Below are 27,970 nucleotides of genomic sequence, written 5' to 3'. Positions count from 1 at the left end.
GTGATCCACCCGCCTCGGCCTCCCAAAGTGCTGGGATTACAGGCTTGAGCCACCGCGCCTGGCCACAAAATTTATTTTCATATTTTGTCATTGCCACTGGAAGAAATAATGTGTTACAGTCGCTCCCCAAAATAATCATGTTTCATGAGTTTGGAGATGTGAAGGTCAGAACACATGCCAGGTGGAGTTGCGGGGAAGAGTACCTTTTCCCCTTTAACAGACAAGAAACTCTTCACTGCCCTGCGTCCAGGGATTTTCTGGGTTTTCACACCCACAGAACTGACAGTAACTATATAGGATTTTAAGGAAACGCAGGTGCTGGAGGGTCAATGGAATTTGGGAAGGCTGAGACCTGGACCATGCCATAAATCACGAGGGAGATTTTACAGCTACAAAGGATAAAGAAAGGGCTCTCCTGGCATGGAGGCCACCACCACCACCAAACTGACTTCGTCTGCATTCACTATGTGCCAGGCACTGTTCTAGGAGCTTTACACTCCCCCCTCCCCAATCTCTTCATCACATTTAACACATGAAGAAAATGAGGCAGCAGAGCAAGATGAAGTCACTTGCTCAAGTCTCAAAGGTACTAACTGTCGGAGTTTGGATACAAATTCAACTCTACCTCTAAAACCTGTGTTTTTTTTGTTTTTTGAGGTAGGGGGGTCACTCTGTCACCCAGGATAGAGTGCAGTAGTGCACTCCTGGTTCACTGCCATCACCTCCTGCATTCAAGCGATCCTCCCGCCTTGGCCTCCCAAGTAGCTGGGACTACAGGCGGGTGTCACCACGCCTGGCTACATTTTGTACTTTTTGCAGAGATAGAGTCTCGCCATGTCACCCAGGCTGGTCTTGAACTCCTGGGCCGGCAGATCATTTGAGTCCAGCCTCCCAGAGGGGCTGGGATTACATATGTTACCTACCGTGCCCAGCCCTAACCCCTGTGCTCTTAACCACTGTTCTGTGTTTCCTCCATGGTGAAGTTTCAGAGGAAAGAGGCAGCAGCACCTTCTCTCTCCTAGGACAACAAAGAGGTCACCCAACTCAACCTCAACTGGAGTAGAGGGCACATGTTGCAGAGTAGTGGGAAATGAGTTTCGCTGGGAGGGTCCTGCCTGATCCCCTGACCTGGAAGAATGACACTACAGGGCAGTGGACGGTTCCCTTGTCACTGGGTAGATTAGTATTAAAATGTGCTGCTTTGGCTTCACTCCTCATGCTACAGCAGGTAATAAGATGGGACTTCTGGGTGGAAAATGACGATATTTCTGGGGGTCTGAGGCCAGGCCTGCATCCTTTCAGTTGGCCTGACTCACTCACCTCTTCCAGGAAGGGGAGCAAGAAGTCTCGAGTGGCATTATTTGAAGTGAAGAAGCCCTGCACAGCCTTATACAGAACATAGTGGTTGAGGCGGCGCGACGTGGAAGGCAGCATCCGCAGGGCCCGCAGCACGAATCTCGGCTCCTTGCCTGAAACAGCTTTTTCCAGCTGTTTCACGTGCTCCTTGATGTCTAAAGAGGAACAGAGAAGAAAACGATGTCACTTCGACTCCTAGTCCCCCACCACTCCAGGCAGGGGGTTCTAAGGAGCCTCTCACAAAGGGGTAAAATGCGACTAATCACCTTTTCTGCCCTAATGGGGTACACAATATTTACAGATTCCACATATTGATTTTAAGACATAAACAGTCTGGGCAACACAGTGAGACCCCATTTCTCAAAAAAGAAAAAAATACAGGAGGGATGGGGGATGGGGTAGAGGATGACAGAGGAAGAAAAGAAAAACCAAGAAACTAAAGAAAGCTGGAGATTTATCAAATCTTAATGGAAAAGACTTTCTAAATGTAAACAATGTAAGAAATCACATAGGCACAAAATATTAACAAGACTGACTTCATTAAAAAAAACCCTTTTGGATAACTGTATATACAAAAGAAAAATATTTTCAACAAATGTGATCAAAGATTCATTTTTATTCTATAAAGAGCTTGTATAAATGGTTAAGAGATATAATGGTATAATTGTTATAATGCCACAATTTCAAAACAAAAATGGAGACGAACCAATATACAAGGAGGAAAAATTGCTTACAGACAAAAATTATATTTCATTAGTATTTGAGTAATTACAAATGGAAACATTTTTAAACTACCAAATTAGTAACATTAAAAAAATTATAGGCTGGGTGCGGTGGCTCATGCCTGTAATCTCAGCACTCTGGGAGGCCAAGGTGGGCGAACTGCCTGAGGTCAGTAGTTGGAGACCAGCCTGGCCAGCACTGTGAAACCCAGCTCTCCTAAATATACAAAAATTAGCCGGGCGTGGTGGCAGGCGCCTGTAATCTCAGCTACTTGGGAAGCTGAGGCAGTAGAATCAATTGAATTGGGGAGGCGGAGGTTCCAGTGAGCTGAGATTGCACCACTGCACTTCAGCCTGGGCAACAGAGCAAGACTCCATTGCTAAAAAAAAAAAATTATAGAGTACAGTGAAAAGTACATTTCTCCTGATATAATGTAAATCAGTACAGTTTTTCTGGACAATAACTATCAAAAACCTTTAAAACAGCCCTTTTAACTTAGGCATATAGATTCTGGGAATCTGTACTGAAGAAATAATTATAAAAGTAGATTTTTAAAGTTGGGCACAAAGATGATTGCTTCAAAGCTATTTATAATAGCAAGAAACTAGAAACAGTTTAATTGCAAAGCAATAAGGGAATGCAATCAATGAGCAGTTTCTTAGGCACTTCTGTATATTCAGCACTATGCACAGAGTATCTAGGCCAATGATTTAACAACGTGATAGGCACAGTTTTACGAATTCTAATGTTCACAACAATCCAATAAAGTACTGTACTATTTCTCATATTCATACAGATGAGGGAACTAATTCCAGAGCTTCTGCTCTAATTGGGTGTTCAATAAATGTTTCTGGAATAAACTGAATGCTGATTATGTTTATGGATGTTAATGTAAACACATAAAATTCAAAACTTGTATTTCGTTATGCCTTGATACAAACTGTATGTAGCAAAGGCAGCTAGGATACTGGTATATAACTTGCTCTCAATTATAGGAGAGCAGCTCAAAAATTCTTAAGAAAAAATGTTGACCATGTTTTTCCCCCGTGCTTTGAACTTCTCATACATTCCAAAATTTCTGCAATGACTATGAATTACTTTACAACAAGAAAATGAAGTGCCTGTAATAAACACTGCCCAGTAGGCAATGTTGAGTGGCACCTTTGACACTGGCAGTCACTACTGTAGGTAAAAGGATCTCTATTAGATATTGATCCTGTTGCTCAACTTTTGAGTAAGAGCTGATGTAGTCAACACCATCACATCCTCAAAAGCCCTACCCAGGAGGATAACTTTGCTTATCTCAATGTTTTTAAGCTAGTTTCTCATGCAATGTAATGAAAAGAAAACCTAGTAAGTAGTCTGGTCCCACTTGATCCAGAACCAGGAAAATGGCATCAGGATCACAGTGGGAAGCTCTCACTTGACCCACTTCAAATGTAGACAGGATGCTTTAAGTTGGAAAAGTAAAACATGAACTTGGAGGAACCTCCAAACAGAAACCGTGGAGAAAAGAAATAGGAGACAATGGTATATAGTTTAGGTCAAAGGTGAGTATTACAAAACCAAACAAAGATGACACCCGAAAAGTTTTAAGTGTGTGTGTATTTAAACCCCTTAGAAACAGAGCGGGAGTAGGGGCCTGAAGGGAGAAGGAGAGGGCAAGGGAACTGTCGGGGCACTTCAGTTACAGAAATATCGCAAACAAGATACCAGGTCGAAATGGTTCATGCTGGGGAGTTTGCGAAAGGCAGCTAGGACAACAAAAATATTCTGCACAGTTTGAAAACTCAGGAGCCAATATTCTAGGTATCCTGGACCTGTTTACACACATAGACACAAACACTGGTTTCTAGCGGGATCAATTAGTCATATACTGGGGGTGCTAAAATCAATCGGGTGGGATGTAAGTGGAATAGGTCAGATGGGAGGGCTTAGAAAGGGGAGGACTTAGAACAGGGAGTCCCCAGGCCCAGTGGGACCTAGACATAGAGCAACCCCAGATATGGGGACGGACGGGATGTGAGGGGAGTGGTTCCCAGCCTTGGAGAGAAGATTCAGTCATTGGGCCTGAGGCCGGGAGTGTCACGGCAGTGGGGGCAGGTATCTGGTGGTGATCCCAAGGAACTAGGGGTGGTGGAGGCTGCTCTGGCTTCCCAGCGAGAAGCCGAATCACAGGGGTAGCTGTCACCCGTGGTCCTTGCACGTTCCCGGCCTGGGCTCCCGTACCCTCCAAGGTGACGGTGTCCAGCTCTCGCTGGGAGTGCTCAGTCGCTGCCGTCGCCGTCTTGCCGTCTGCCTCCCCCGATGACCCGCCACCCGTCGCCGCCTCCTCTTTCATCTCCACATCCTGGGGGGCCGGGGGCGGTGGTGGTTCTTGTTCCCCTCCGCCCGGCGGCGGTTTCGCCTTGTCCGCGCCGCGGCGCCGCGCCGAGCCCTCCTGCTTCATGGCACCCGGGGTCGCGGCCTAGTCCGGGGACCAAGGCCAGGGCCTCGCGTGAACCCTCGCACCGGGGACCAGAAACCGACCCGGGCCTGCACACGAGCGCGGGCTACCGTCTGGCCGCACGATGACGGAGCAGCTACAAACCCCTTCCCGGCGCTGGGCCTTCTGGGAAACGCCAGGCCCGCCAGGCCCGCCAGGCCGATGGCCGAGTTAACAAAGGGAAAATAAATCAACAGCCGAGGTGCAGGATGGAGGCGGAGCTTCGAGGAAGGAGCGGGGAGGAGCCTGCATGTGTTCTTGGGGGCTTTCTTTCGAGCGCTTAAATGTGATACTTTTACGTTCCCCACAGACTGCATTTCCGTCCGCGTCCACGAGAGGTCCCCTTGGGCTCCGATCTGGGTTACAAAGGACTTTAAGAGCCCCTCAACCAGCGTGGAGTAGGTACAGCCTATCCGAGCGAGGGGCGAGATGACGTCACGAGTTGCCGGGCGGGTTTTGCGCCCAAGTTTGCTCGGTTTTCCGCAGTCGGGGGTCTCCTTCCAGATCCGCAAGGCTTGATTTCTACGGCTGCCGGGTGCCTGCGGCGGGAGGGAGAGAAAGAAGGCTGCGAAGGAAGGACGTGAAGCTAGGGGCTGTTGGGCTTCAAATAAACCGAACTGGAGAGTAGAAAGAACCCTATGGGATCCGGATTTCCTTGGTTAGATTTTAGTTTAGTGCTGAAGATAAGGCGTACAATTTCTGCAGGCTGGGAGTGCCGATAGATGGGAGGGTGCAATTGCGTAGAATCACTCCAGTTTAATGAAATATGGGGGTCTACCCTATGTACGGCCCAGTACTAGCACACGGGGGGTGAAAAACAGCTCAAGAATGTAGTATACGGGGAGTCAGATTGTTAGATAACCAAACACTGTGCTCTGTGCTGCGGTGGATTGGGAGGGTTAAGAAAAGAGGGTGGGAGCCCCTACTGGCAGGCAGGCGCTTTAGGGAGCCCATTGAGAGGGCTTTTATACATCCAGACTGACATTGTGAAATGGGGAACAGAATAATGGTGTGCCTAAGGAGAGAATGATGGTTTACCCAGTGGAGTACCTAAGCGGAAGCAAATTGAACCAGAAATCCTACCCACTTATTTTTCAAAGGACTCGCCCACTGGTTCTGCAGGGAAGGTGAAACCAGGTGGAAAATTCAGGTCCCAGTTTCTTAGAACACAAAACACAAACTCTCTGTCTTGAAACTTTTCTCTCTCCCATAAGTGGAAGTCCTGAGTTTTAGACCTTTGTCGGTCCCTACAACACAATCTAGCCTTTGTAAGGACCCAGAAGGCAGGAAATATGTTTTGATCTCCTCCTCCTTTACATATATAAAGGAGAGCCTACGTATCTTTTGTATCTTTTTTTTTTTTTTTCAGTCGGTGTTTCACCATGTTGGCCAGGCTGGTCTCAAACTCCTGACTTCAGGTGATCCACCTGCCTTGGCCTCCCAAAGTGCTGGGATTACAGGCGTGAGCCACCGCGCCCAGCCTCTTTTGTATCTTTCATAGGATTGCAGGATGTTCCTTGCATTAAACAGCCACTTGCTAACTGGAAAGATATGTGCTCTAGTTTGAGGGAACATGCCTTGACCAGTTCCTCCTCAACTGTCCTCTCACCGTCCAGGGCTGGAGGGGGATGGATAACAGGAGTTTTGAATCATCATAGAAATAAACTCATTAGAACCTCTTCTTCATAACACTGTATCTGCAACGGAAGGTGGGTGAGAATGGTAAGGAAGAAAACAGATGAGTTATGTTCATCCTTAACAATCAAAGGAGTTACTCTTCTGGATAGTTTGGGTGTTAGCTCACCTCTATTAAGTTTACATCACGCAGAGAAAACAACCAAGTCAGCACATAACAACCCGGTATATCCATGAGCAATAGAGTGAGGCTTTGGAAGGTGCCCAGGATCGGGGAGGATGGCGGCATAACACAAAGCTTCTGGCAGTTGGTCATGAATTCTTGGTGGATGAGGGAACCAGCCTGGGCAGGGGGTGGCTAAGACACTGGGGGAGAGTCTGACTCCTGGGACCAAAATCCTTAGAGAAACTATTCCACTCATAAAACTTTTTTTTTTTTTTTTTTTTTTTTAACGGAATCTTGCTCTGTTGCCAAGGCTGGAGTGCAGTGGCATGATCTTGGCTCACTGCAACCTCCCACTCTGGGGTTCAAGCGATCCTCCTGTCTCTTCCTCCTGAGTAGCTGAGACTACAGGTGCGAGCCACCATGTCCAGCTATTAAAAAAAAAAGGTTTTTTAAAAAATTTTTAGTAGATAGGGCTTCACCATGTTGGGTAGGCTGGTCTCAAACCCCTGACCTCCGGTGATCCGCAGACTCGGCCTTGCAAAGTGCTAGATTGTAGGCAGGAGCTGCACTCATAAACTACTTATTAAAAAATTATTTTTACTTTTTGAGACAGGATCTCGCTCTGTCACCCAGGCTGGAGTGCAGTGGTACTATCTTAGCTAAGTGCAGCCTCAGCCTCCCAGGCTCAAGTGATCCACTTCAGCCTCCCAAGTAGCTGGAACCATAGATACATGCCACCATGCCTGGCTAATTTTTTGTATATTTTATAGAGATGGAGTTTCGCCATATTGCCCAGGCTGGTCTTGAACTCCTGGATTCAAGTGATCTGCCCGCATTGGTCTCCCAAACTGCTGGGATTACAGGTGTGAGACACTGCATCCGGTCCTAAAACTGCTTTAAAGAGGGTGATAGGCCGGGTGCCTGTAATCTCAGCACTTTGGGACGCCAAGGCGGGTGGATTACCAGGTCAGGAGTTCCAGACCATCCTTACCAACATGGTGAAACCCTGTCTGTACTAAAAATACAAAAATTAGCCAACGTGGTGGTGTGTGCCTATAATCCCAGCTACTTGGGAGGCTGAGGCCAAGAATTGCTTGAACTCAGGAGGCAGAGGTTGTAGTGAGCTGAGATCTCGCCACTGCACTCCAGCCTGGGCAACAGAGCAAGACTCCATCTCAAAAAAAAAAGAGGTTGGTGAAAGATGTTCAGACCCAGCTTTTAGGTGGAAGAGGATGATATCAACCCAGCAGTTTGATGAGACTGTAATATCCATATTAGTAATAGGTCCATGCGCAAAGCCTACCCACAGTACTTCCTCCTACAAGAACCCTAAATTTCAGGGCAGAACAGAGAACAGTGAAACAATATCACAATTTAGTTTTTAAGTTTTGGGTTAGTCTTATTCTTGGGTTACCCCCCTTTTTTAAAGGCCCATCTGCATTTTCTGTTCAATAAACTTGAAATTCATCTTATTTTTGTTTTGGGCTTCTTTTTTTATTTTATTTTATTTATTTTTTTTTTGTTTTGGGCTTCTACTACCTATCTCTGGGTCTTTCCCTCAACCCAGAGCCAGGGGACCCCCAAATGCTCTTCTTTGAAGACAAACTGCTTTGATATCTTCTCACTTTAGAATGTAAATTTCATTAAAGAAAACTAATTGAGGCCAGGCACGGTGGCTCACGCCTGTAATTTCAGGACTTTGGGAGGCTGAGACAGGCGGATCATGAAGTCAGGAGTTCGAGACCAGCCTGACCAACATGGTGAAGCCCCACCTCTACTAAAAATACAAAAATTAGCCGGGTGTGGTGGCTTGCACATATAATCCCAGCTACTCAGGAGGCTGAGGCAGGAGAATTGCTTGAACTTGGGAGGCGGAGGTTGCAGTGAGCCAAGATCGTGCCACTGCACTCCAGCCTGGGCGACAGGGTGAGATTCCATCTCAAAAAAAGAGAAAGAAAACTAATTGAACAGAAAAAAAAAAAAAAAGAATCTAGATTCCACACTGTATACCCTGTGAGCATTTTCCAGCTAGCCTGAGGACAGTATAGAGTAGCGGTCATGTACGTATGATCTATGTGCAGTACAATAATCATTTCTTTTTCTGGCACAAATTAAGAATTTCCGTAGGATCAATTCTTTAAAGAAAAACACCAGAAGACATATCATCCTAAGACTGACATAATATTTTCCATTAATTCCAGTAAAGCTTGTTTTTTTTTTTGAAGTATAAGGCGGGATTAGGATAGAAAATTAATTGATCTTTGTTTTCTGTGATGCTGAAACGGCTCATAGTTTTAACAGTTGAGTGCTGCTTCTAGAAAATTTAAGCATCAGCAGTTGGGCTAATGGGTTGCAGAGCTGGAGGGGTAGGGGGTGATAGATGGTTGGGCAGGTGGATATTGGTTATCCTGGGTGAACAGCTAAGATTTCAGTTGTCTTCAGCTGATGGCTCTGAAATGCCCTTAAGGACACAGCACCACGAGGTTGGGAAGGCATTAGGGAAGCATAAGGGAGATGGAAAGGGCAAATTAGGAGGCCTTGCTCAGCTGCTGAAGGAGGGAAAGGCCAGCATAAAGAGCACAGAGGCGAGGGAGGGTGTCTGGGTCCCACATGTACTGGGGGCCCGATCTCTGCACTTCCAGGCCGCTCAGCCCGACTAGAGCCTCCGTGAGAGTCAGCTCCTCGTCCCCAAGGGAGGAGAGCAGCTCAGGTTGCAGGGGGAAGACACCGTCTTTATCCTGCAGGAAGTTCTGTTCCATCGTGCTCTCCACCTGGAGGGAACCAAAGCAGCATGAAAAGAAAAGAACTGGAAACCTCTCTCCTTCTAACTCACGGAAATCCCAAGAAGGTTACATTCCCCTTATTAGAATCCCTTACTTTACCTTACATTGCAACCCCATCTGGGTCAGGGCAGCACATTGATTTATAGCCCCATTTTACAGAGGAACAAATTGAGACAGACTCAGATACATTAAAAATTTGCTCACGGCTGGGTGTGGTGGCTCACGCCTGTAATCCCAGCACTCTGGGAGGCCGAGGTGGGTGGATCACCTGAGGTTGGGAGTTTGAGCAACCTGACCAACATGGAGAAACCCCATCTCTACTAAAAATACAAAATTAGCCAGGCATGGTGGCGCATGGCTGTAATCTCAGCTACTTGGGAGGCTGAGGCAGGAGAATCACTTGAACCCAGGAGGTGGAGGTTGTGGTGCACTCCAGCCTAGGCAACAATAGAAAGAGTAAAACTCCTTCTCAAAAACAAACAAACAAAAATTGCTCACAACATTTGGCTATGAATAAGCAAGGCCAGAGTTTCTGTCTTTTCTCCCAAGATCAGGCTGATAAACCCATATCATTGCCCAGAAATTCAGTCTTCTAGTGCTTGTTGTGAAATAACAAAAAAGAAGAAATATATAGAGAAAGGAGGAGTGGGCAAAAGCCCCTGGGATAAGCTGAGGGTCCTCCAGAATGGCTCCATCCTTAGGGGAAATCACATCTCCGTTGGCTCCAGCTACTCCCAGACTCTCCCCAGCATCTGCTGTTTTTCTCTCACCAGCTTTAGCTGCACGGCTAGGATCTTTTTCTCCATGGATTTTACCAGCAGCTTCTGTTGGGCTTCACTTAGCTCTGGAGAAAAAAACAAAAACAAAAATAGAGAAAGATATGTGTCACTGGTGCAGAGGGGACTACAGACTCCAAAGAGTGCACTTCTAGAATTTCAGCATTCATTCATTGTATGTAATTACAATACAGGTGTTAAGGGAGCCATAGCGGAGGGGTCCACTTTGGTCTTGGAGTCGGAGGGTAGGCTTCTTAAGGGAACAAACATTTCAGTTTACATCTGAAGGATCACAGAGTTCTTTATTTTTTTTTTTCTTTTTTCTGAGACAGAGTCTCGCTCTGTCACCCACGCTGGAGTGCAATGGTGCTGTCTTGGCTCATTGCAACCTCCACCTCCCAGGTCCAATCGATTTTCCTGTCTCAGCCTCCTGAGTAGCTAGGATTACAGGCGTGTGCCATCACACCCAGCTAATTTTTGTATTTTTAGTAGAGATGTGGTTTCACCATGTTGGTCAGGCTGGTCTCCAACTCCTGACCTCGTGATCCACCCGCCTTGGCCTCCCAAAGTGCTGAGATTACAGGCGTGAGCCACCGTGCCCAGCCAGGTCACGGAGTTTTTCTAAGTAGAAAACTGGAAAATGTGGAGGGAAGAAGCGCTTTTAGGGGCAAGATCAGAAAATGTTACTTCCTGAAATTAAATCTAACACTTATCAAGATAGAAGTGATGAGCTTAGCTATATGCAGAAATTTTAAATATGTGGCTGATAAAACCAGGATTATTCAACCTCTATTAGCAAGACTAGACTGTCTTTTCAGACCATCCAACGTGACCAAGTGAATACTTAGGAATGAAAGCAATTTTTTTTTTTTTTTTTTTGAGACGGAGTCTTACTCTGTTGCCAGGCTGGAGTGCAGTGGTGTGATCTCGGCTCACTGCAACCTCTGCCTCCTGGATTCAAGTGATTCTTGTGCCCCAGCCTCCCAAGTAGCTGAGATTACAGGCATGTGCCACCATACCTAGGTAATTTTTGTGTTTTTAAACTAGAGACGGGGTTTCACCATGTTGGCCAGGATGGTCTCGATCTCCTGAACTTGTGATCCCCCTGCCTTGGCTTCCCAAAGTGCTGGGATTACAGGCGTGAGCCACCGTGCCCGGCCCCAATTTTTTTTCGACGGAGCCTCGCTCTATTGCCCAGGCTGGAGTGCAGTGGAGTGATCTCAGCTCACTGCAACCTACCCCTCCTGGGTTCAAGCAATTCTCCCACCTCAGCCTTCCAAGTAGCTGGGATTATAGGCACCCACCACCACACCGGGCTAATTTTTGTATTTTTAGTAGAGATAGGGTTTCACCATTTTGGCCAGGCTGGTCTTGAACTCTTGACCTCAGGTGATCCACCTGCTTCAGCCTCCCAAAGTGCTGGGATTATAGATGTGAGCCACCATGCCCAGTCATGAAAACAATTTATAAAAATGTAGATATAAACTACTTAACTATGGTATAATTTGTCATTCATTCATTCATTTATTTATTCATCCATTTGGGAATTGATCCAAGTGACTCATTCCTGTCACTGAAAAGGTCTATAAATGAAGACCTTATTCCCCACTTACCTGTTAGGGCTCCAACAAAATAGAGGATGGCACCCACGGCCTCCTTTGATAGCAGGACATCTCTTGGAAGTGCCTCCAGAGTCACTTCATGTCCCTTGTCTAGAGCCCCTTCAAGCTGTGGGGGAAGGTGGGCGACTATTGAAAATAACATAGGAAAGGTCCCAACCCAGGGCCCAGCACGTAATAATCCCCTGACAGATGTGAAGTCTCTCCTATGTCCCCATTTCTTTTTCAAGGCCTCAAGTCCTGAAGAGTACTGGTCTGCTGGGTTCCCTGGTCCCTGAGTTTTGGACTCTGGAAAGGGAAGTTTCCAGCCCCTCCCGCAGATGGCCCTTCTGGCCTGTCTCCTACTCTCTGGCCATCAGAGGGAGCATGTTTGCCCTTTCCCAGGGGACAAAGAAAGGAGCAGTGGCCTGACAGCCAGGGTGCACGTGGCCGGCCTTGGGGAAGGATCTACGATGGACTCCCCTGGCCACTGGCCACCTCCTGCCACTGTCAGATCTCCCCACCTGCTGCAATACCCGCCCCCACCAAAACTTTACCAAAATGTGCCTTCTCCCACCCTTCCCCACTTCCACTGGGCCCTCACCGCCAGCTCGAGGTCTTGTAGCTCCTTTTTCTTCCCTAGAAGTTTGCTGAGGGAGCTGAGCAGGGAGCTTTGGCCCACTCGGCTCAGCTTCTCCACTTGTTGGGTCTCTCTCTGAACTTCTTCTTTTAGTGTCCTGAAGCCTTCGTGTACATCCCCTGTGGGGACAGTAATGGGGCACACGGCCCTCCAGTAAGCATTCTCCCTGCAGGGCTCCCATGCTCACCCCCTTTCGGTCCCCATGCCCTATTCACCAGTTTGAGCCTGGCCCCTTTTTTCTTTACCAGGGAATGTGGTTACGGGGGTATCCACCAGCCCTGGCCTGAGGGTTGGGGCGAGAAGGCAGACCAGGACGCATGCTGTCATCTAACCCAACAGTGAATTTTCCCGAGATTCCAGGCCACATCCCACATCAGTACACAATTGACTTCTCTTTCTCTAAGATTCCAGCCAAAGGTAGAGAAAGAAGGTCTGTATTCCCTTCTCATGAGTTAGTTGACAAAGAAGAATGACTTTGCCTTCTCCTCTCTACCCTAATGCTACCTCCATGCCAAAGTCTTGCGAGAAACAAACAAAGTTGCTTACCAACATCAGATGCCTGGATAACTGAGAAAATAAGAAAAAAAAAAAAAAAATAAATTAGTTTTTGAAAAAAAAACGTGAAAAAAAAAAAAATAAGAAAAAAAAAAAAAAAAAAGGTAAGAATGCAATCCTTCAGAATGGCAGCCATACCAGGGGATGAGACACCAAGGAAGATGAGGAAATACATCCTGCCTGTCTCCTGGGAGATCCCAGCTACCTCGTTCCTGGTGTTACTGTGACTCAGTGGCTTTGGCCCCAGTTGCTGGGTGACCGAGTTGCATATGTGTGTGTAGCAGATTATAGCTACTAAGACTCTTAAAAAAAATTTTTTTTTTTTGAGACAGAGTCTTGCTCTGTCATCCAGGCTGGAGTGCAGTGGCACAGTCTTGGCTCACTGCAACCTCTGCTCCCAGGTTGAAGGGTTTCTCTTGCCTTAGCCTCCTGAGTAACTGGGACTACAGGTATGTGCCACCATACTCAACTAATTTTTATATTTTTAATAGAGACGGGGTTTCACCATATTGGCCAGGCTGGTCTTGAACTCCTGACCTCGTGATCTGGCCGTCTTGGCATCCCAAAGTACTGGGATTACAGGTGTGAGCCACTGCATCTGGCCAAATTTTTTTTTTTTTAGAAACATCTGCTCCAGTATTTTTTTTTAAGGTCAGGCACAGTGGCTCAGTGCCTGGCCTTAAAAAAAAAGTGAAATCCCAGCACTTTGGGAGTTCAAGGCGGGCAGATCATCTGAGGTCAGGAGTTTGAGACCAGCCTGACCAACACGGTGAAACCCCATCTCTACTAAAAATATAAAAAATTAGTGGGGCATGGTGGCAGGTGCCTGTAATCCCAGCTACTTGGGAGTCTGAGGCAGGAGAATTCCTTGAACCTGGGAGGCAGATGTTGCAGTGAGCCAAGATCTGGCCATTGCACTCCAGTGTGGGCACAAACAAAAAAAAATTTTTTTTTTTTAAATAGAGACAGGGTCTGGTCTCACTATGTTGCCCAGGCTGGTCTCGAATTCCTGAGCTCAAGGGATTCTCCTGCCTCAGCCTCCCAAAGTGCTGGGATTATAGGCGTGAGTCACTGTACCTGGCTGCTACTAAGCCTCTTGAGGAAAGAGGTCTCAGGCATCAGACCATCTGGGTATCTGGTCCAAAGACTCCCCCTTTCCACTGCTTTTTCCCAAGCTATTGGAATATCTGCCATGTTTTGGGGACAATTATTTTCTGAGACTTGCTCTGCCATTTCTGTCAGTCCCATGAGAAGGGAAGGAAAAGACTGGAGTTTTAAAATTCTAAGTCAAGAAAGTTTCAGTGGAATGAAAGGAAACACTTACGGATGACCTTCTCCTCTCCTGACTTTCCTGAAGACAGAAAAAAAATGCACATCTGTCAGCACAAAACCCATTTCTGCCTTTTCATCTAAAGCAGTTGTCAAGGCAGTTTTTATCAGTTATCATTATAAAAACACGTGGAGATGATGTTAGCTCATCCACCCCCGAAATTTGGGAACACACTTGTCTCCCAGCCTTATTCTGCTGCTGACTGTGCCTTCCGGTCCCTGTCAGTTTCTGCATCTCTCTGGGGCAGTATTTATACATCTCTATCTCTCTTTCCTGAAGTTGAGGCTGGGTATTTTTAGGGACTTGGGAAGCAAAAGCAGAGGCTCCTTGGGGGATTATAGTATAAGCTAGGAGAGGGTGGAGGATTTTAGCAGATAATGTCAGGAGTAGGGCAGAAGACGTGGGAAGCCTGTAAGTAATTTCACTTACCTCCAGGAGGGAAGGTTTGCATGTTCTCGTTGCAGATATGTGGAATATCTGTGAAGGGCAAGAGAGAGGGCAGGAGGACACTTACCAGCTGCCCCACATTTCCTTCTCCAGTCTCAAGCCAAAGGGCTCTGCTAAGGACTAGGACCTTGTGCCCCAAATGCTTCATCTAATTCCCTGCTTCAGCCTCCATTGCTGGAAGCAATCTTTTCTTCCTTGATAAATTCTCTACTATGATAACACTACTTTCTACCTTCCATTCCAGTCTCTGTCTGTTTCCTCCTTTGGCCACCAACGTCTTGAGAGCAGAGGTGATGCCTGTTCATCTTTGTACCCCCTCCCCCAGTGACCATAGTGCCCAGCACCCAGGAGATGCTCAGAACCCAGGAGCCTCTTCATCCCTCTCTCCAGAGCAGCCTCCATGGCTGCAGTTGGACCACAGTACAACACACGCCCCTACTCATTCTCTGACGTTGCCACAAGAGGGGACCAGGGTGCCTCAGTATTGGTGCAGGTAATTCTTGTCTTGCGGGGAGAATATGTGGGTCTCTGCTCACCCCACTCATCTTTGCCTTTGACTATCAGCTGTCTCACTCGAAAAGCCAGAACGCAGCCCTTGGGGATGGTTACAGCCTCCTTGTGGTTTACAGATCCCTAGAATTAGATGATGAGAATTTGTGAATCTCTGGAGATCTTTAGTATGAGATATTGGGAGTGTTGGTTGGGGGAGGTGTGGGGTCAGGGCTAAGAGCCTTCAGGGAGATAAGAAGTTGGCAGCCTTCAGTGGTGTCCCTGGTTTGTCTGGACTCTGAGGAAGGACTTCAAAGCCCTTGCACTCATTTCTGTGGATTTTCCTTTTTTTTTTTTTTTTTTAAATTGAGATGGAGTCTTGCTCTGTAGCCCAGGCTGGAGTGAGCGCAGTGGTGCGATCTTGGCTCACTATAACCTCCGCCTCCGGGTTCAAGCCATTCTCCTGCCTCAGCCTCCCGAGTAGCTGAAACTACAGGTTTGCACCACCACACTGGCTAATTTTTTTTTTTTTTTAATCAGAGGAAAGCGCAAACACAGTCCCCCACTACCACAAATTATGCTGTCGAGTTTCACACATTTGGGGAAATTGCAGGGGTCAGCACATCTGGAGTGCACAGCCTTGCCCTGGGAAAACCACCTTCTTGATCATGGTATCTCCCCTGCCAGGTAAGTATAATTTTTGTATGTTTAGTAGAGACGAGGTTTCACCATGTTGGCCAGTATGGTCTCGATCCCTTGACCTCGTGATCTGCCTCAGCATCCCAAAGTGCTGGGATTACCGGCCTGAGCCATCGCGCCTGGCTCTGCTGATTTTCCCTCTGGCGACCTGTATCTCTCTTCCTGCTTCAGATGCATGAAGGAAACCAGGCCAACCTGCTCCATCTCCTGCCTGTGCATCACCCTAAAGCTTCCATCCAAGCCCTGGCTCCTTCTTCCTCTTTGTCATGTGTCCCATGCTTATCTCTTACAGGAAGCCTTCCATGACTAACCTCTACTCCTGGCTCCAAATCCCAAATCATCCCTTGAATATTTAGATGCAATAGGTAGAGGTATGTGGAGCATTCCCATTTCCATTGACTTTTCCAAGCCTGTGTTCTCTGGGCTTCAACCTCTGTGTCTCCTCTATGAGCCTGAGAACTTTCTGAGAGCAAGGATGTCTCCTCTTTGGATTGGGAGCACCATGAGGGAAAACCTGTGAATGGAACTTTCCCCTTCCCCAGTAGTTCCCTGTGGCATCTGGCACAGGGGTCTGCCCTCACTGGGTGCCAGTGTCCAGGGAGGGGGTGTGTGTCTGGGGTTTGAATCTTGAAGAGCCAGAGGAAGGAGTGGTCCTTTTCAGCATCCTGGGTGGGCACTGTGATCAGGCAAAGCTAATGAAGCCTCCAGGGAGGGGCTGAATGTAAATGTGTATGTGTGAGTGTGAGTGTGTGTGTGTGTGTGTGTGTGTGTGTGTGTTTGAATCAAACCTGTAGCCCCAGTGGGGAGAAGAAGGGGAGGGAGAAGCAGGCCTCTGCCTTGCCGGCTCGCTCCAGTGTGACCTCCTGCACCGTCTCCACCACCTCCATCACCACATACAGGTTCTCGCCTTGATCTCGAACCTCTTTCAGGAATGGGTGATCTGCTGCCAGCTTCCTGTGGCAGGAGGAACATAAGGGAACCGGTTCAGAGCTTCTTCCTGCCTGTGCCACACCCTCCTCTTTTCTTCTATCATTCCCAGGAGCTAGACATTGTGGTGGCAGGGAAGGAGTGAGGATTCTGGACCAGGGCTGAGGGCGAAACCCAGGTCTCCTGCTTACTGGCAGGGCAGCTTCTCTGAGTCTTAGCTGCCCCATCTATGAAATGAGTGTAATGATGCTGACACCCTGGGTTGCTCAGAGATAAACTGGGTAATTATCTGGGCCAGCACCTGGCCGGGAATAGGGCCTCTCAGGTGCTTCTTACCCCATTTTCCTCTGGTTCAGAGGTAGATGCTTCTCTGTTTCCTCCCCATTCATCTCTCTGGGACCCTTTCTCTCCATGTCTCACGCTCTCTTGCTAACGCCAGTTTCTCTTCTCCACTTGCTCCTCCTGTCTGCTTCCATATATAAACGTGTCTGAACCCTAACAAATTTGTTTGCTTTGATCACGCTGCTCTCTCAAATTACTACCCTATTTTTCCCCTCATTTCATTGGCAAATATATCAAAAGATATGCCCACCCCTACTCCTAAATTCTTTTTTTTTTTTTTCAGATAGAGTCTCACTCACTCTATGGCCTAGACTGGAGTGCAGTGGCATGATCTTGGCTCACTGCAACCTCTGCCTCCTGGGTTCAAGTGATTCTCCTGCCTCAGCCTCCCAAATAGCTGGGATTACAGATGTGGGCCACCGTGCCCAGTCCACCTAAATTCTCTTTCTTTCTTTCTTTTTTTTTTTTTTGAGACAGAGTTTCGCTCTTGTTACCCAGGCTGGAGTGCAATGGCCCGATCTCGGCTCCCGCAACCTCCGCCTCCTGGGTTCAGGCAATTCTCCTGCCTCAGCCTTCCGAGTAGCTGGGACTACAGGCACGTGCCACCATGCCCAGCTAATTTTTGTATTTTTAGTAGAGACAGGGTTTTACCACGTTGACCAGGATGGTCTCGATCTCTTGACCTTGTGATCCACCCGCCTCGGCCTCCCAAAGTGCTGGGATTATAGGCGTGAGCCACCGCACCCGGCCTCTTTCTTTCTTTCTTTCTTTCTCTCTCTCTCTCTTTCCTTCCTTCCTTCCTTCCTTCCTTCCTTCCTTCCTTCCTTCCTTCCTTCCTTCTTTTTCTCTTTCTCTCTTTCTTTCTTGCCTGCCATCCTTCCTTCCTTCCTTCCTTCCTTCCTTCTTTTTCTCTTTCTCTCTTTCTTTCTTGCCTGCCATCCTTCCTTCCTTCTTTCCTTCTTTCTTTCTTTCTTTCTTAGATGGAGTCTTGCTCTGTCACCAGGCTGGAATCCAGGGGCTCGATCTTGGCTCACTGCTTCCTCTGCCTCCCGGGTTTAAGTGATTCTCCTGCGTCAGCCTCCCGAGTAACTGGGACTACAGGAGGGTGCCACCACGCCCGGCTATATTTTTGTATTTTTAGTAGAGACAGGGCTTCACCATATTAGCCAGGATGGTCTCAATCCTGACCTTGTGATCCGCCCGCCTCGGCCTCCCAAAGTGCTGGGATTACAGGCGTGAGCCAGTGTGTCTGGCCCTAGTCTGCCTAAATGCTTTATAGTTTGCCTTTTATTTCCTTCTCAGCTGAGATTACAATGACCTCTTACCTGTCAGTCTCAATGACCTTGCCTAACTCTGTGCAATACTCAATCCTGCTGCCCAAACCCTCAGAGCAACGCTGGCTTCCCTTGGCTTCCAGCCACGCTGTACCACCCTGGTTCAACTCCAGTGCTTCTAGCTTCTAAATCTTATCCATTCTGTCTGCACCTCATTTTCCATTTTATTTGGTTCTCTACAATTTTATGTTCTGTAAGATTCTGTTCTCAGTCCTGTTTTCTCAACTCCCTCTGAAACGCCCAACTCATTTTTTTTTTTTTTTTTAAGGTCTCACTCTGTTGCCCAGGCTGAAGTGCAGTGGCTCGATCATAACTCACTGCAGCCTTGAACTCCTGGGTTCAAGTGATCCTCTTGCCTCAACCTCCTCAATAGCTAGGACTATAGGCCCACCACCACGCCCGGCTAATATTTGCATTTTTTGTAGCGATGAGGGTTTCATTATCTTGCCCAGGCTGGTTTGAACTCCTGGGCTCAAGCAATCCTCCTGCCTCGGCTACCTGAAGTGTTGAGATGATAGAGTGAATCTCCTCCCCCGGCCCCTACAGTTTTCATCTTTATATCACTGATTACCCCGTGTGTATCTTCACCTTGACCTCTCTCCTGAGCTCAAGGACCTTATTTCCAACCACCTGGTAAACATTCTCAGCTGATGTCTCAGCAGAGCCAGAAACTCAAAACATCCAAAAGGAACTCACAATCTCCAAATCTACCTCTAACCTCTGTCTTCCTGTTTGTCACTGGTAATGGTACCTTTAATGTCCTATAACATCGCAACCTGAGTCAAATCTCACAGTCACCTTTGACAAAACCCTTTCCCTCATCCTGCAATCAGCTACCAAGTCCAGGCCATTCTACGGCCCTTGTTAATATGCCCTGCTCCATTCCTTCCTCTTCACTCCTATCCCCCTTCCTCAGCTCGGGTCCTCAGTTTACATTGCTCATGGGATAGAACAAACAGTGTCTTGGCTGGGTGCGGTGACTCACACCTGTAATCCCAGCACTTTGGGAAGCCAAGGTGGGTGGATCACCTGAGGTCAGGAGTTTAAGACCAGCCTGGCTAATGTGCTGAAACCCCGTCTCTTCCAAAAATACAAAAATTAGCTGGCTGTGGTGACAGGCACTTGTAATCCCAGCTACTCTGGAGGCTGAGGCAGGAGATTCGCTTGAACCAGGGAGGCGGAGGCTATAGTGAGCCAAGATTGCACCACTGCACTCCAGCCTGGGTGACAGAGCAACATTCTGTATCAAAAAAAAAAAAAAAAAAGAAAAGAAGCAGAAAAACAGTATCTTGCCTGGTCTGACTGCTTCCAACCCCTGTCCCTCTTCCCCTATCTGACACACTTCCTCCATCTGGCTGGATTAGTCATGGGACACATCACAGCATTTTCAGGGCCTTCCTGATGCCTACAGAACAATTCAATCTCCTGGACCTGCCACTTGGCTCCTCCGTAGTTTGGGTTCACCCTGCATTTCCTGCTCGTTCTACTCACACCTCATCTGCCCCTGCCGTGCTGGCCCCTGGTGGTTGAGATTGCTCACCTGTGTGCCTTAATAATACCCTTCTCCCAACCCTGCGTGCCCAATTTCTGCTCATCTTTCAAGGCCCAGAACAGAGGCTGCCATGTCTATGAGATCGTCCCTAATTTCTCCAACCAGAAGTCCCTTTGACCTGCCGCAAGACTCAGTCAAACCATTCCTACAGCACTAACCACTTCCTGGCTTGGATTATAATTATAATTACTGCTGCACAGGCTTTGTTTGTTGGTTTGTGTTTGAGATGGACTCTTGCTCTGTCGCCCAGGCTGGAGTGCAGTGGCACAATCTTGGTTCACCGCAACCTCTGCCTTCCTGGTTCAAGCAATTCTTCTGTCTCAGCCCCTTGAGTAGCTGGGATTACAGGTACGTGCCACCAGGCCCAGTTAATTTTTGTATTTTTAGTAGAGACGGGATTTCACCATGCTGGTCAGGCTGGTCTTGAACTCCTGACCTCATGATCCGCCTGCCTCAGCCTCCCAAAGTGCTGGGATTTCAGGTGTGAGCCACTGCACCTGGCCTGCATAGATTTTTAAAATTTTCACCTTCCTAGATTGCAAGGTTCTTGGACAAAGATGTTCTAGGTGCACCCAAGCCCGTAGTAGAGTGCTTTACTATATACATGCTTGCTAGATGACTACCCCAGCCCTTCCTTCTGACCTTCCCAGTCCTTACCTTCTTCTTTCAACCACTACTTAACTACTTAAAAGCCAGTTCCTTTGTCAAGCCAAACATCCATGGTGCCCGGGATCAAGGTAGCACCTGCCACGCCCTTGTGCTGTGGGGCAGCATTCCCGAGGGCGTGCCTAGTGTGTACTGGGGCCAGGCAGGAGGCTTCATTTATGGGAGCAGAACACAGCGCTCAGGCCTCAGTTGGGGGCGGTTAAGACCCATCCCTCCTCTTTCTAGTGTATCGCATAGTCTTAGAGTTAGAAGGAGCCTTAGAGATGATCATCCAATCCCATCATTTTGCAGAAAAAAAACTGAGGTCCCAAGAGAAGTGACTTTTCCAAGATCACACAGCAAGCTGGTGTGGACGTAGTCCTCCCTGTGCATGTGTGATAGTGGGGAGGTGGTCCTGGAGGCAGTGGCAGACCTGGAGGTGTGACTAGGAAATGGCCCAGATGCAGCCATGGGCCGGAAGGGTTGCCTTCAAGAGCTCCCCTGTGGTGACCACATTGGCAAAGGTCAGTGCAATGTGGTCCTACCTTTCAACTCAAGGCCCAAAGCACCCTTTCCACACACTGCCCCCCCCACCTCCCAGTCGCCCCTGGGTCCTGCCGACTCTCACCTCTCCTGCTGCAAGGTCTCCAGGGCCTTGGGAGCCACACTGAGCGTCTGGACCTCCAGAGTGCTGTTCTGCGAGAGCCCTGCCGTTCCCTTCACCTTCACCGTCTTTGGTACGTCAACTTCTCCCTCCACTCGGGTGTCCAGCATATTCTTAAAGCCAAAATTCCCAGTGTCTGTTGGGTCTGCAGGAGGGAAAAGATGAAAGGGGCTGGGCTGGCTGGGCGTGGTAACTCACATCTATAATCCCAGCATTTTGGGAGACCAAGATGGAAGGATTGCTTGAGCCCAGAAGTTTGAGACCAGCCTGGGCAACATGGCAAAACCCCATCTCTACTAAAAATACAAACATTAGCTGCAGGTGATGACAGGGGCCTTTAATCTCAGCTACCTGGGAGGCTGAGGCAGGAGAATCACTTGAATTCGGAAGGCAGAGGTTGCAGTGAGCTGAGATCGCGCCACTGCACTCAAGCTGGGGGATAGAGTGAGACTCTGCCTCCAAAAAAAAGAAAGGCTAAGCTGAGAGGTACCCCGACTCCTGGCCTCCTCAGCTCCAGATGATAGCTTTGGGCTAGATGACATCTAAACACCTCCGGCCAGAGGGAGCTTTGAGGTCCTCCTCACAGGCCAGGTGCCCAGCCCCTGCCCCTCAGTATCCCTCCGTTCCCCGCCCTGCTCGAGGCTGACCTGAAGGTGAGCTGCCGGGCTCAAGCACATCCAGGAGCGTGTAGTCGGTGCGGACATACCGGGCCCCCCAGAAGAGCGTGCTCTTCCTCTTCCTCAGCACCAGACAGAAGGGATGGAAGCGCTTGAAGTCGATGAGGCTGTCAAGGGGTGTCAGGTCCCCTCGAGGGTTCAGCTGTCTGGTGAGGGCCCGGGTGACATTTTCAAACATGGTCATGGTCTCTGTGGAGATGGGGAGACAGGAGAGTGTCAAGGCGGCTGCCGAGGAGCCCGGGACATGAGCTAGGCCCCTGCAGAGATGCCTAGATTGTCTCCTGCCATAGCTGGAAAGAACCAAGGGAGTCTGCATTTTATGATGACGAACCTAGGGCTGGAGAGTTGAAACAGTTGCCTCTAAGTTCCATAGACGGCCAGCAAAGCCACACCTCCCTTTTCTTTGTCAAGGCCCTTTTCTCACTCCATGCTCATTTTCTTCACTGCCAGGGAGCCCAGCTGGAGCATGTCTTTCTCTTTCTTTCCCCCTTCCCTTTCTTCTCCCCCCTCCCCCTCCCCCTTCCTCCCCTCCCCTCCCCTCCTCTTCCCTTCTTTTGTCTTCCGAGACAGGGTCTTACTCTGTTGCCCAGGCTGGAGGGCAGTGGCGTGATCACAGCTCACTGCAGCCTTGACCGCCAAGGCTTGATCAGTCCCCCCACTTCAGCCTCCTGAGTAGCTGGGACTGCAGTCACACACTTGGCTAATTTTTAAAATGTTTTTTTTGTAGAGACAGGGTTTTGTTATGTTTCCCAGGCTGGTCTCAAACTCCTGGCTCAAGTGATCCTCCCACCTGGGCCTCCTGAAGTGCTGGGATGACAGGTGTGAGCCACTGTGCCTTATCTAGAGCGTTCATTTAGCAATGGAAGTCAAGCTTCCTCACTCCAGAGACTAGCAGTAGCCAGGGTCTGAGGACACAGGGGAGGGAAGGAGGTGCTGCTGGCACTAAGGACCTGGGCGGCCGAGCTGTTCACCTGCCCCAGTTGCCCTCTCTGTGTGTGGGGTACACGTCCCTGCACCTGTTCTTTCCTCGTGCGTGCCTCCCAGCTCACAGGTATGAGTAGAAACACTCTCCTCTCACAGTCCCTGGGATGCCTAGATCCAGACTTTTTTTCTTTTTTTGAGACAGAGTCTCACTGTCGCCCAGGCTGGAGTGCAGTTGTGCCATCTCTGCTCCCTGCAACCTCCACCTCTCGGATTCAAGTGATTCTCCTGCCTCAGCCTCCCAACTAGCTGGGACTACAGGCATGTGCTACCATGCCTGGCTAATTTTTGTATTTTTAATGGGGATGGGGTTTCACCATGTTGGGCATGCTGGTCTCAAACTCCTGATCTTAAGTGATCCGCCCTCCTTGGCCTCCCAAAGTGCTGGGATTACAGGCGTGAGCCGCTGCGCCTGGCCAGAATCCAGGCATTTCGATGCTCTTTCCCTCTGCCTCCTCTGCTTACAATAATACCCGCTTCCGCATCTGAACAACCCCTAGTCGTCCTCTAACACGCAATTCAGGTCACCTCCTGTGACCTCTTCCCTCACTCCTCCAGCCAGCCGGTGACTGTACCTGTGTTCCCAAAGCGCTCTGCTGAACACCTGCCCTTCCTGTTGTTACAATCTGCTCACCTGACCCTCTCACCTCCTCGCCTGTGACTTCCAGAGGGCAGGAAATGGGCCTTAGTCACCTCTGCAGCAGCAGCAGTGGCAAATACCATGCCTGGCACAGAGTTGGAGCTTGGCAAATGTGTGTGGAAAGAACCAATGAATGTGGCCCCGAGAGACATGCGCTAGGGTGAGAGGACCCTAGAGAATGTGGGGCCCATGAAAGCCTGAGGGTCAACATCTTTTTTTTTGGACACGGAGTTTCATTCTTGTTGACCAGCCTGGAGTGCAATGGCGCAGTCTCGGCTCACCATCCACCTCCTGGGTTCAAGTGATTCTCCTGACTCAGCCTCTCAAGTAGCTGGGATTATAGGCACCCGCCACCATGCCTGGCTACTTTTTGTGTTTTCAGTAGAGACGGTGTTTCCCCATGTTGGTCAGGCTGATCTGAAACTCCTGGCCTCAGGTGATCCACCTGCCTGAGCCTCCCAAAGTGCTGGGCTTACAGGTGTGAGCCACTGCACCCAGGCTGAGGATCAACATCTTAAGTCTCTGTCTTTGAAGTCTGAGTCCAGGTGCTCTTGCCGATTGGCATACCCGAGTTATCCCTGTGGGTGGAAGAGGCCACACCAGCTGGCATGGAGGCACCCCACGTCCACCGCAGGCATGTCACGGCAGCAGGGGACAGGAAGCACAGTACAGGTATGTGGGGCTGTTCTGCCAGCTTTGAGGAGCTTTTTCTTTTTTTTTTTTTTAACCCTAATTCCTGGAAAGGCCAGAATGGGGCAGGACAACCTCCTGGCACCATCTGGGTGCACCTGGGAAGGGCTTGGGCAATGGCAGCCTCCTCTTCGCCGGACAGATGCCCACAGGCCTGCCTCTCCCATCCCTCCCAAGGCCTATCGGAATACTTATCCCACTGGACTCTAGGGGAGTTCCATGCCCTTCTTGGTCCACCCATCTCCCTGTGTCCCTAGAACACCCCTGCCTCCCCTGCTGTCATCAAGTCCTTACCTGGGAGCAGGGCTGGGTCCTGTCCGGCAGCTAGGTCTGGGGTGAGGGCCTAGGACTCGCTTGGTCTGTAGGTTGAGAGGATGACCGTCCCTTGCCAGGACAGGCTGCTTTATGCAGGGTCAGAGGCTTCCAGGGACCCCGCCTGCCCTAGTGACCCCACCCCGCTCCCGCTCCACTTCCGGGAGAACAGCATCAACCTGTTCCACGTGTGCCCTGGCCTCCTGAGGGCTGAGGGGGTGGATGGGGAGCTGCCAGGCAGGTGCCAGCGTGGGTGGGGGTAGCCAAGGCTGATAGAGAGGCGGCAGCTGGAGGTTGGCTCGTGGGCTGAGAGGAGAGGAAGGCAGGTGCCTTTGGGAGGGGTGCAGAGGGAGGCTGTGTGTGTGTGTGTGTGTGTGTGTGTGTGTGTGTGTATGTGTGAGTGTGAGTGCCCAGGGATGATGTCTCTGTTCTGTCATCATCATGGTCATTGGGGAGCATCTCGGATTCATGGCGGGGTCTACGGGTGCGACACAGGGATGAGGAGTACTGCCTGTCCACACATCCCAGCAGACAGCAGAGCATCTGCAGTGCTGCCCTCCAGCCCTGCGCTTGTCAGCCTGCGTAGCGCTGCCTCACTCCATTTGTTTTAGCTGCATGGACATATCTCTGGTACCGCGAGAAGCAGATGTCTGAGTAGGCAGAGAAGGAGTTAGACCAAATGGTTTTCTGTGGTTGAGTGCTCCTCGTCTCTGCTCCTCACGGAATGTTGTATACACACATACGCATATCCGTAGGCAGAGGCACGGTGATATTCGTGGAAAAGCCCAGGAGCTTGTCGTGGGCTTTCAGATGTCACACGAGAGGTCACTCAAGTCCTTCTCTTAGCTTAAATCTCTGCCTGGAGGGATTTTAAAAGAATTTCGAATTTTGCCTACATGGTCACATCCCTAGAGGACAGAATAAGGGACTTATAAGCAAGGCCCTGATAGTGTTGGGCTATGTGGCCGTGCATGTGTGCAGGTATAACCGGACACAGCTGAGCCTTTCTGCTCCCACCTGGAGGCCCCTCTCAGTATCACTCATCGAAAAAGAAACGCAACCCTGAATGCCGTGAAGAGTAAATTCCATGTTTACTGAAGGTTTTCGTGAGGGGCTGGTGGTGAATGAGACTACACTCAGGAAAACTCCCTAAAAATGTCATCACTCCACTTGTGTCCCCAAAGTCTCATTCAATTTGACAGATGCTCCCAAATATTTCTTCTCTATGTCTTAAAAAAGAACAAAACCAAGCCTTGGCCCTGCCTCTCCGCTCCCTCTCTGTTTACATCCCTTCTTATCCACCCTATGCCTTTTTGAGACAGGGCCTCGCTCTGCCACCAGGCTGGAGTGCAGTGGTGCAATCATGGCTCACTGCAGCCATCCGTGACTTCATCCTCCTTCCACAGCTCCAGTCCTACAGGGTCCTGTGAGCCCCTCCCTACAGGCGTGGAGACGAGAAACTGTGGAAATAAAAGACAAGACACTGAGAAAGAGAAAACAGAGTTTGGACCCAGGGGCCCACTGCCAACCAAAGCACGGAGTCCTTTGGCCCCGAGTGCCTGGACACTCTGACTTCTACTGAGTACAGAGCAGGGGGAAGGGTAGGTAGGGTGAGGTAATTGTGGTCAGTGAATCACGTGTCTTGGAGATAGGGGTCCCAGGACTTTCAAGTAGCCGAGGCGAGGAGAAAACCTAATGCAACGGCACTTTTTCATACTTGTCAAGAAAGAACAAAGACATTAAGATTTATGTTACTATTACTGATTTTATCTTTTAAGAGAAGGAGGGACCAAGTGCAGAGGCAGAGTGTGAGGGTGGACAGGGAATGTGACCGCTGAAACACAGCATCACATAGAGACAGTTAAACCCCCGGATGTGTATGGGTCTACCTGACAGCCGTCAGGCCTACCACAAGAGATTGGAGAAGCGCAGTTTTCTCCTAACTCCCCCGAGGAAGGAGATGTCTTGGGCATTTTGGACATCTCCTTCCCTAGTGGCTAAAGAGCGGGCACTTTCCCAGCGCTGGTGCTGCTGCACAGCTGAGGCACCGTCCAGCCGCCCTTATGCGGGTGTGACAGAGGGCTTAGAGCATCTTGCCTTAGGATCACTTTGTTCACAATGTCACCTCAGTTCCATGATTCATAACCCAATAATCATTAGTAAGATTAAAAGATTATATTGGCCGGGCGCGGTGGCTCAAGCCTGTAATCCCAGCACTTTGGGAGGCCGAGGCGGGTGGATCACGAGGTCAAGAGATCGAGACCATCCTGGCCAACATGGTGAAACCCCGTCTCCACTAAAACTACAAAAAATTAGCTGGGCATGGTGGTGCGTGCCTGTAATCCCAGCTACTCAGGAGGCTGAGGCAGGAGAATTGCCTGAACCCAGGAGGCGGAGGTTGCGGTGAGCCGAGATCGCGCCATTGCACTCCAGCCTGGGTAATAAGAGCGAAACTCCGTCTCAAAAAAAAAAAAAAAAAAAAAAAGATTATATTGAGTATATATATTTCTGTGATTACATATGGGTAACTATGTGATTATTCATGATTATATATAGGAATAACTATGTAACTATATCTCTAATTCTTTTTTTTCTTTCTTTTTTTTTTTTTAAAGACAGGGTTTCACCATGTTGGTCAGGCTGGTCTTGAACTCCCAACCTCAGGTGATCCACCTGCCTTGGCCTCCAAAGTGCTTGGATTTCAGGCCTGAGCCACCATGCCCGGCCCTCTCTAATTCTTTTCTAATTCTGTATTCATATGGGAACAGGCTGAGGCTTTAGACCCTTGCCTCGGCTCTTGCGGGGTCTCGCATGGGGTCTCCCACCCACACTGAGGCAGGGGAATCACTTGAACCCAGGAGGTGGAGGTTGCAGTGAGCCGAGATTGTGCCACTGCACTCCAGCCTGGGTGACAGAGCGAGACTCCATCTCAAAAGAAAAAAAGGTTATCGTTAGTCATCTTGTCCCTATCACAATACATATTTACATAGAAACTTGTTGTATGTGTTAAATCCTTTTCATCTCTGTCTGTTTTCCCGGTGCTTCCTGGATTTCCACCTCTTCCTGTACCTCTCCGCCCTACACTGATGTGAAGCCTGCATTTCAGCATATAGTCCTGAGGCTGTGCAGTCTCCTATGCCTTAATCACCTCCGGGGAAGGTGGTCCCACTCCCACCCTCTCACCAGCTTGGCATTGCCTCGGTTAGACTTTTGGGAGTTTCTTTCCAGTGATGACCCTCCTCTCATGGGCTGCAGGCCAAGTTTCCTAGTCTAGTGGGTTCTGAAAAGATCTCGGGAACAGTGGCTTTGAAAAGCCGCACATGGCTCTGCTCTCCCCAAGGACCCGCAAAGCCCATCTAGCCAGCTCTCTGACCGGGACGTTTTGCTTCTTTCATTTCTCCTGCCTTCACTCTGATCTCAGAGCGCTCTGCCCGGCCTGTCCTCACACTCCTGGTGTCCTTCCTACCCTGCCTGTACCGCATTGCCTCATTCCCGCAGATGGCCTAATGACGTTCCAAGCAGGG

The 27,970-nt window shown here is 49.2% G+C and overlaps 2 protein-coding genes and 1 non-coding gene across 4 annotated transcripts in view; all 3 read right to left on the bottom strand.

The window, feature by feature from the left end:
- The window catches only part of PSMD3 (proteasome 26S subunit, non-ATPase 3), a 19,381-nt gene extending 14,518 nt beyond the window's left edge, over positions 1 to 4,863 (bottom strand). Inside the window, exons 1-2 of the mRNA XM_017497105.2 lie at positions 4,309 to 4,863; positions 1,321 to 1,511 (exon numbers count right to left, since the gene is read on the bottom strand). Of these exons, the coding sequence (XP_017352594.1) occupies positions 1,321 to 1,511; positions 4,309 to 4,528 (411 nt within the window). The 5' untranslated portion in view covers positions 4,529 to 4,863. The remainder of the gene's footprint in view (positions 1 to 1,320; positions 1,512 to 4,308) is intronic.
- A 3,667-nt stretch (positions 4,864 to 8,530) lies between these two features.
- Positions 8,531 to 24,653, bottom strand: GSDMA (gasdermin A). 2 transcript variants are annotated; one of them, XM_017497196.2, is made up of 12 exons: positions 24,429 to 24,652; positions 21,794 to 22,012; positions 21,111 to 21,291; positions 16,471 to 16,636; positions 15,031 to 15,127; positions 14,477 to 14,524; positions 14,042 to 14,068; positions 12,709 to 12,729; positions 12,127 to 12,281; positions 11,538 to 11,652; positions 9,919 to 9,992; positions 8,531 to 9,136 (listed from the first exon to the last, which is right to left on the bottom strand). In XM_017497196.2, exons 2-12 carry the CDS (start codon positions 22,005 to 22,007, stop codon positions 8,894 to 8,896), a joined length of 1,341 nt encoding a protein of 446 aa, XP_017352685.1. In that variant the 5' UTR covers positions 22,008 to 22,012; positions 24,429 to 24,652; the 3' UTR covers positions 8,531 to 8,893. The 2 variants fall into 2 exon arrangements, with proteins under 2 accessions (XP_017352685.1, XP_037583250.1); XM_037727322.1 differs by lacking the exon at positions 12,709 to 12,729 and having other exon boundaries at positions 24,429 to 24,653.
- Positions 15,521 to 15,678, bottom strand: LOC119466789. Its single transcript, XR_005195267.1, has one exon. It is a non-coding gene; the product is annotated as a U1 spliceosomal RNA (small nuclear RNA).
- Positions 24,654 to 27,970: the final 3,317 nt, after the last annotated feature.

Source organism: Cebus imitator, unplaced genomic scaffold (genome assembly GCF_001604975.1).
Source record: "Cebus imitator isolate Cc_AM_T3 unplaced genomic scaffold, Cebus_imitator-1.0 Scaffold228, whole genome shotgun sequence".
NCBI lineage: Eukaryota > Metazoa > Chordata > Mammalia > Primates > Cebidae > Cebus > Cebus imitator.
Note: the sequence above shows the minus strand (reverse complement) of the source record. Positions and strands in the feature narration are given on the sequence as shown.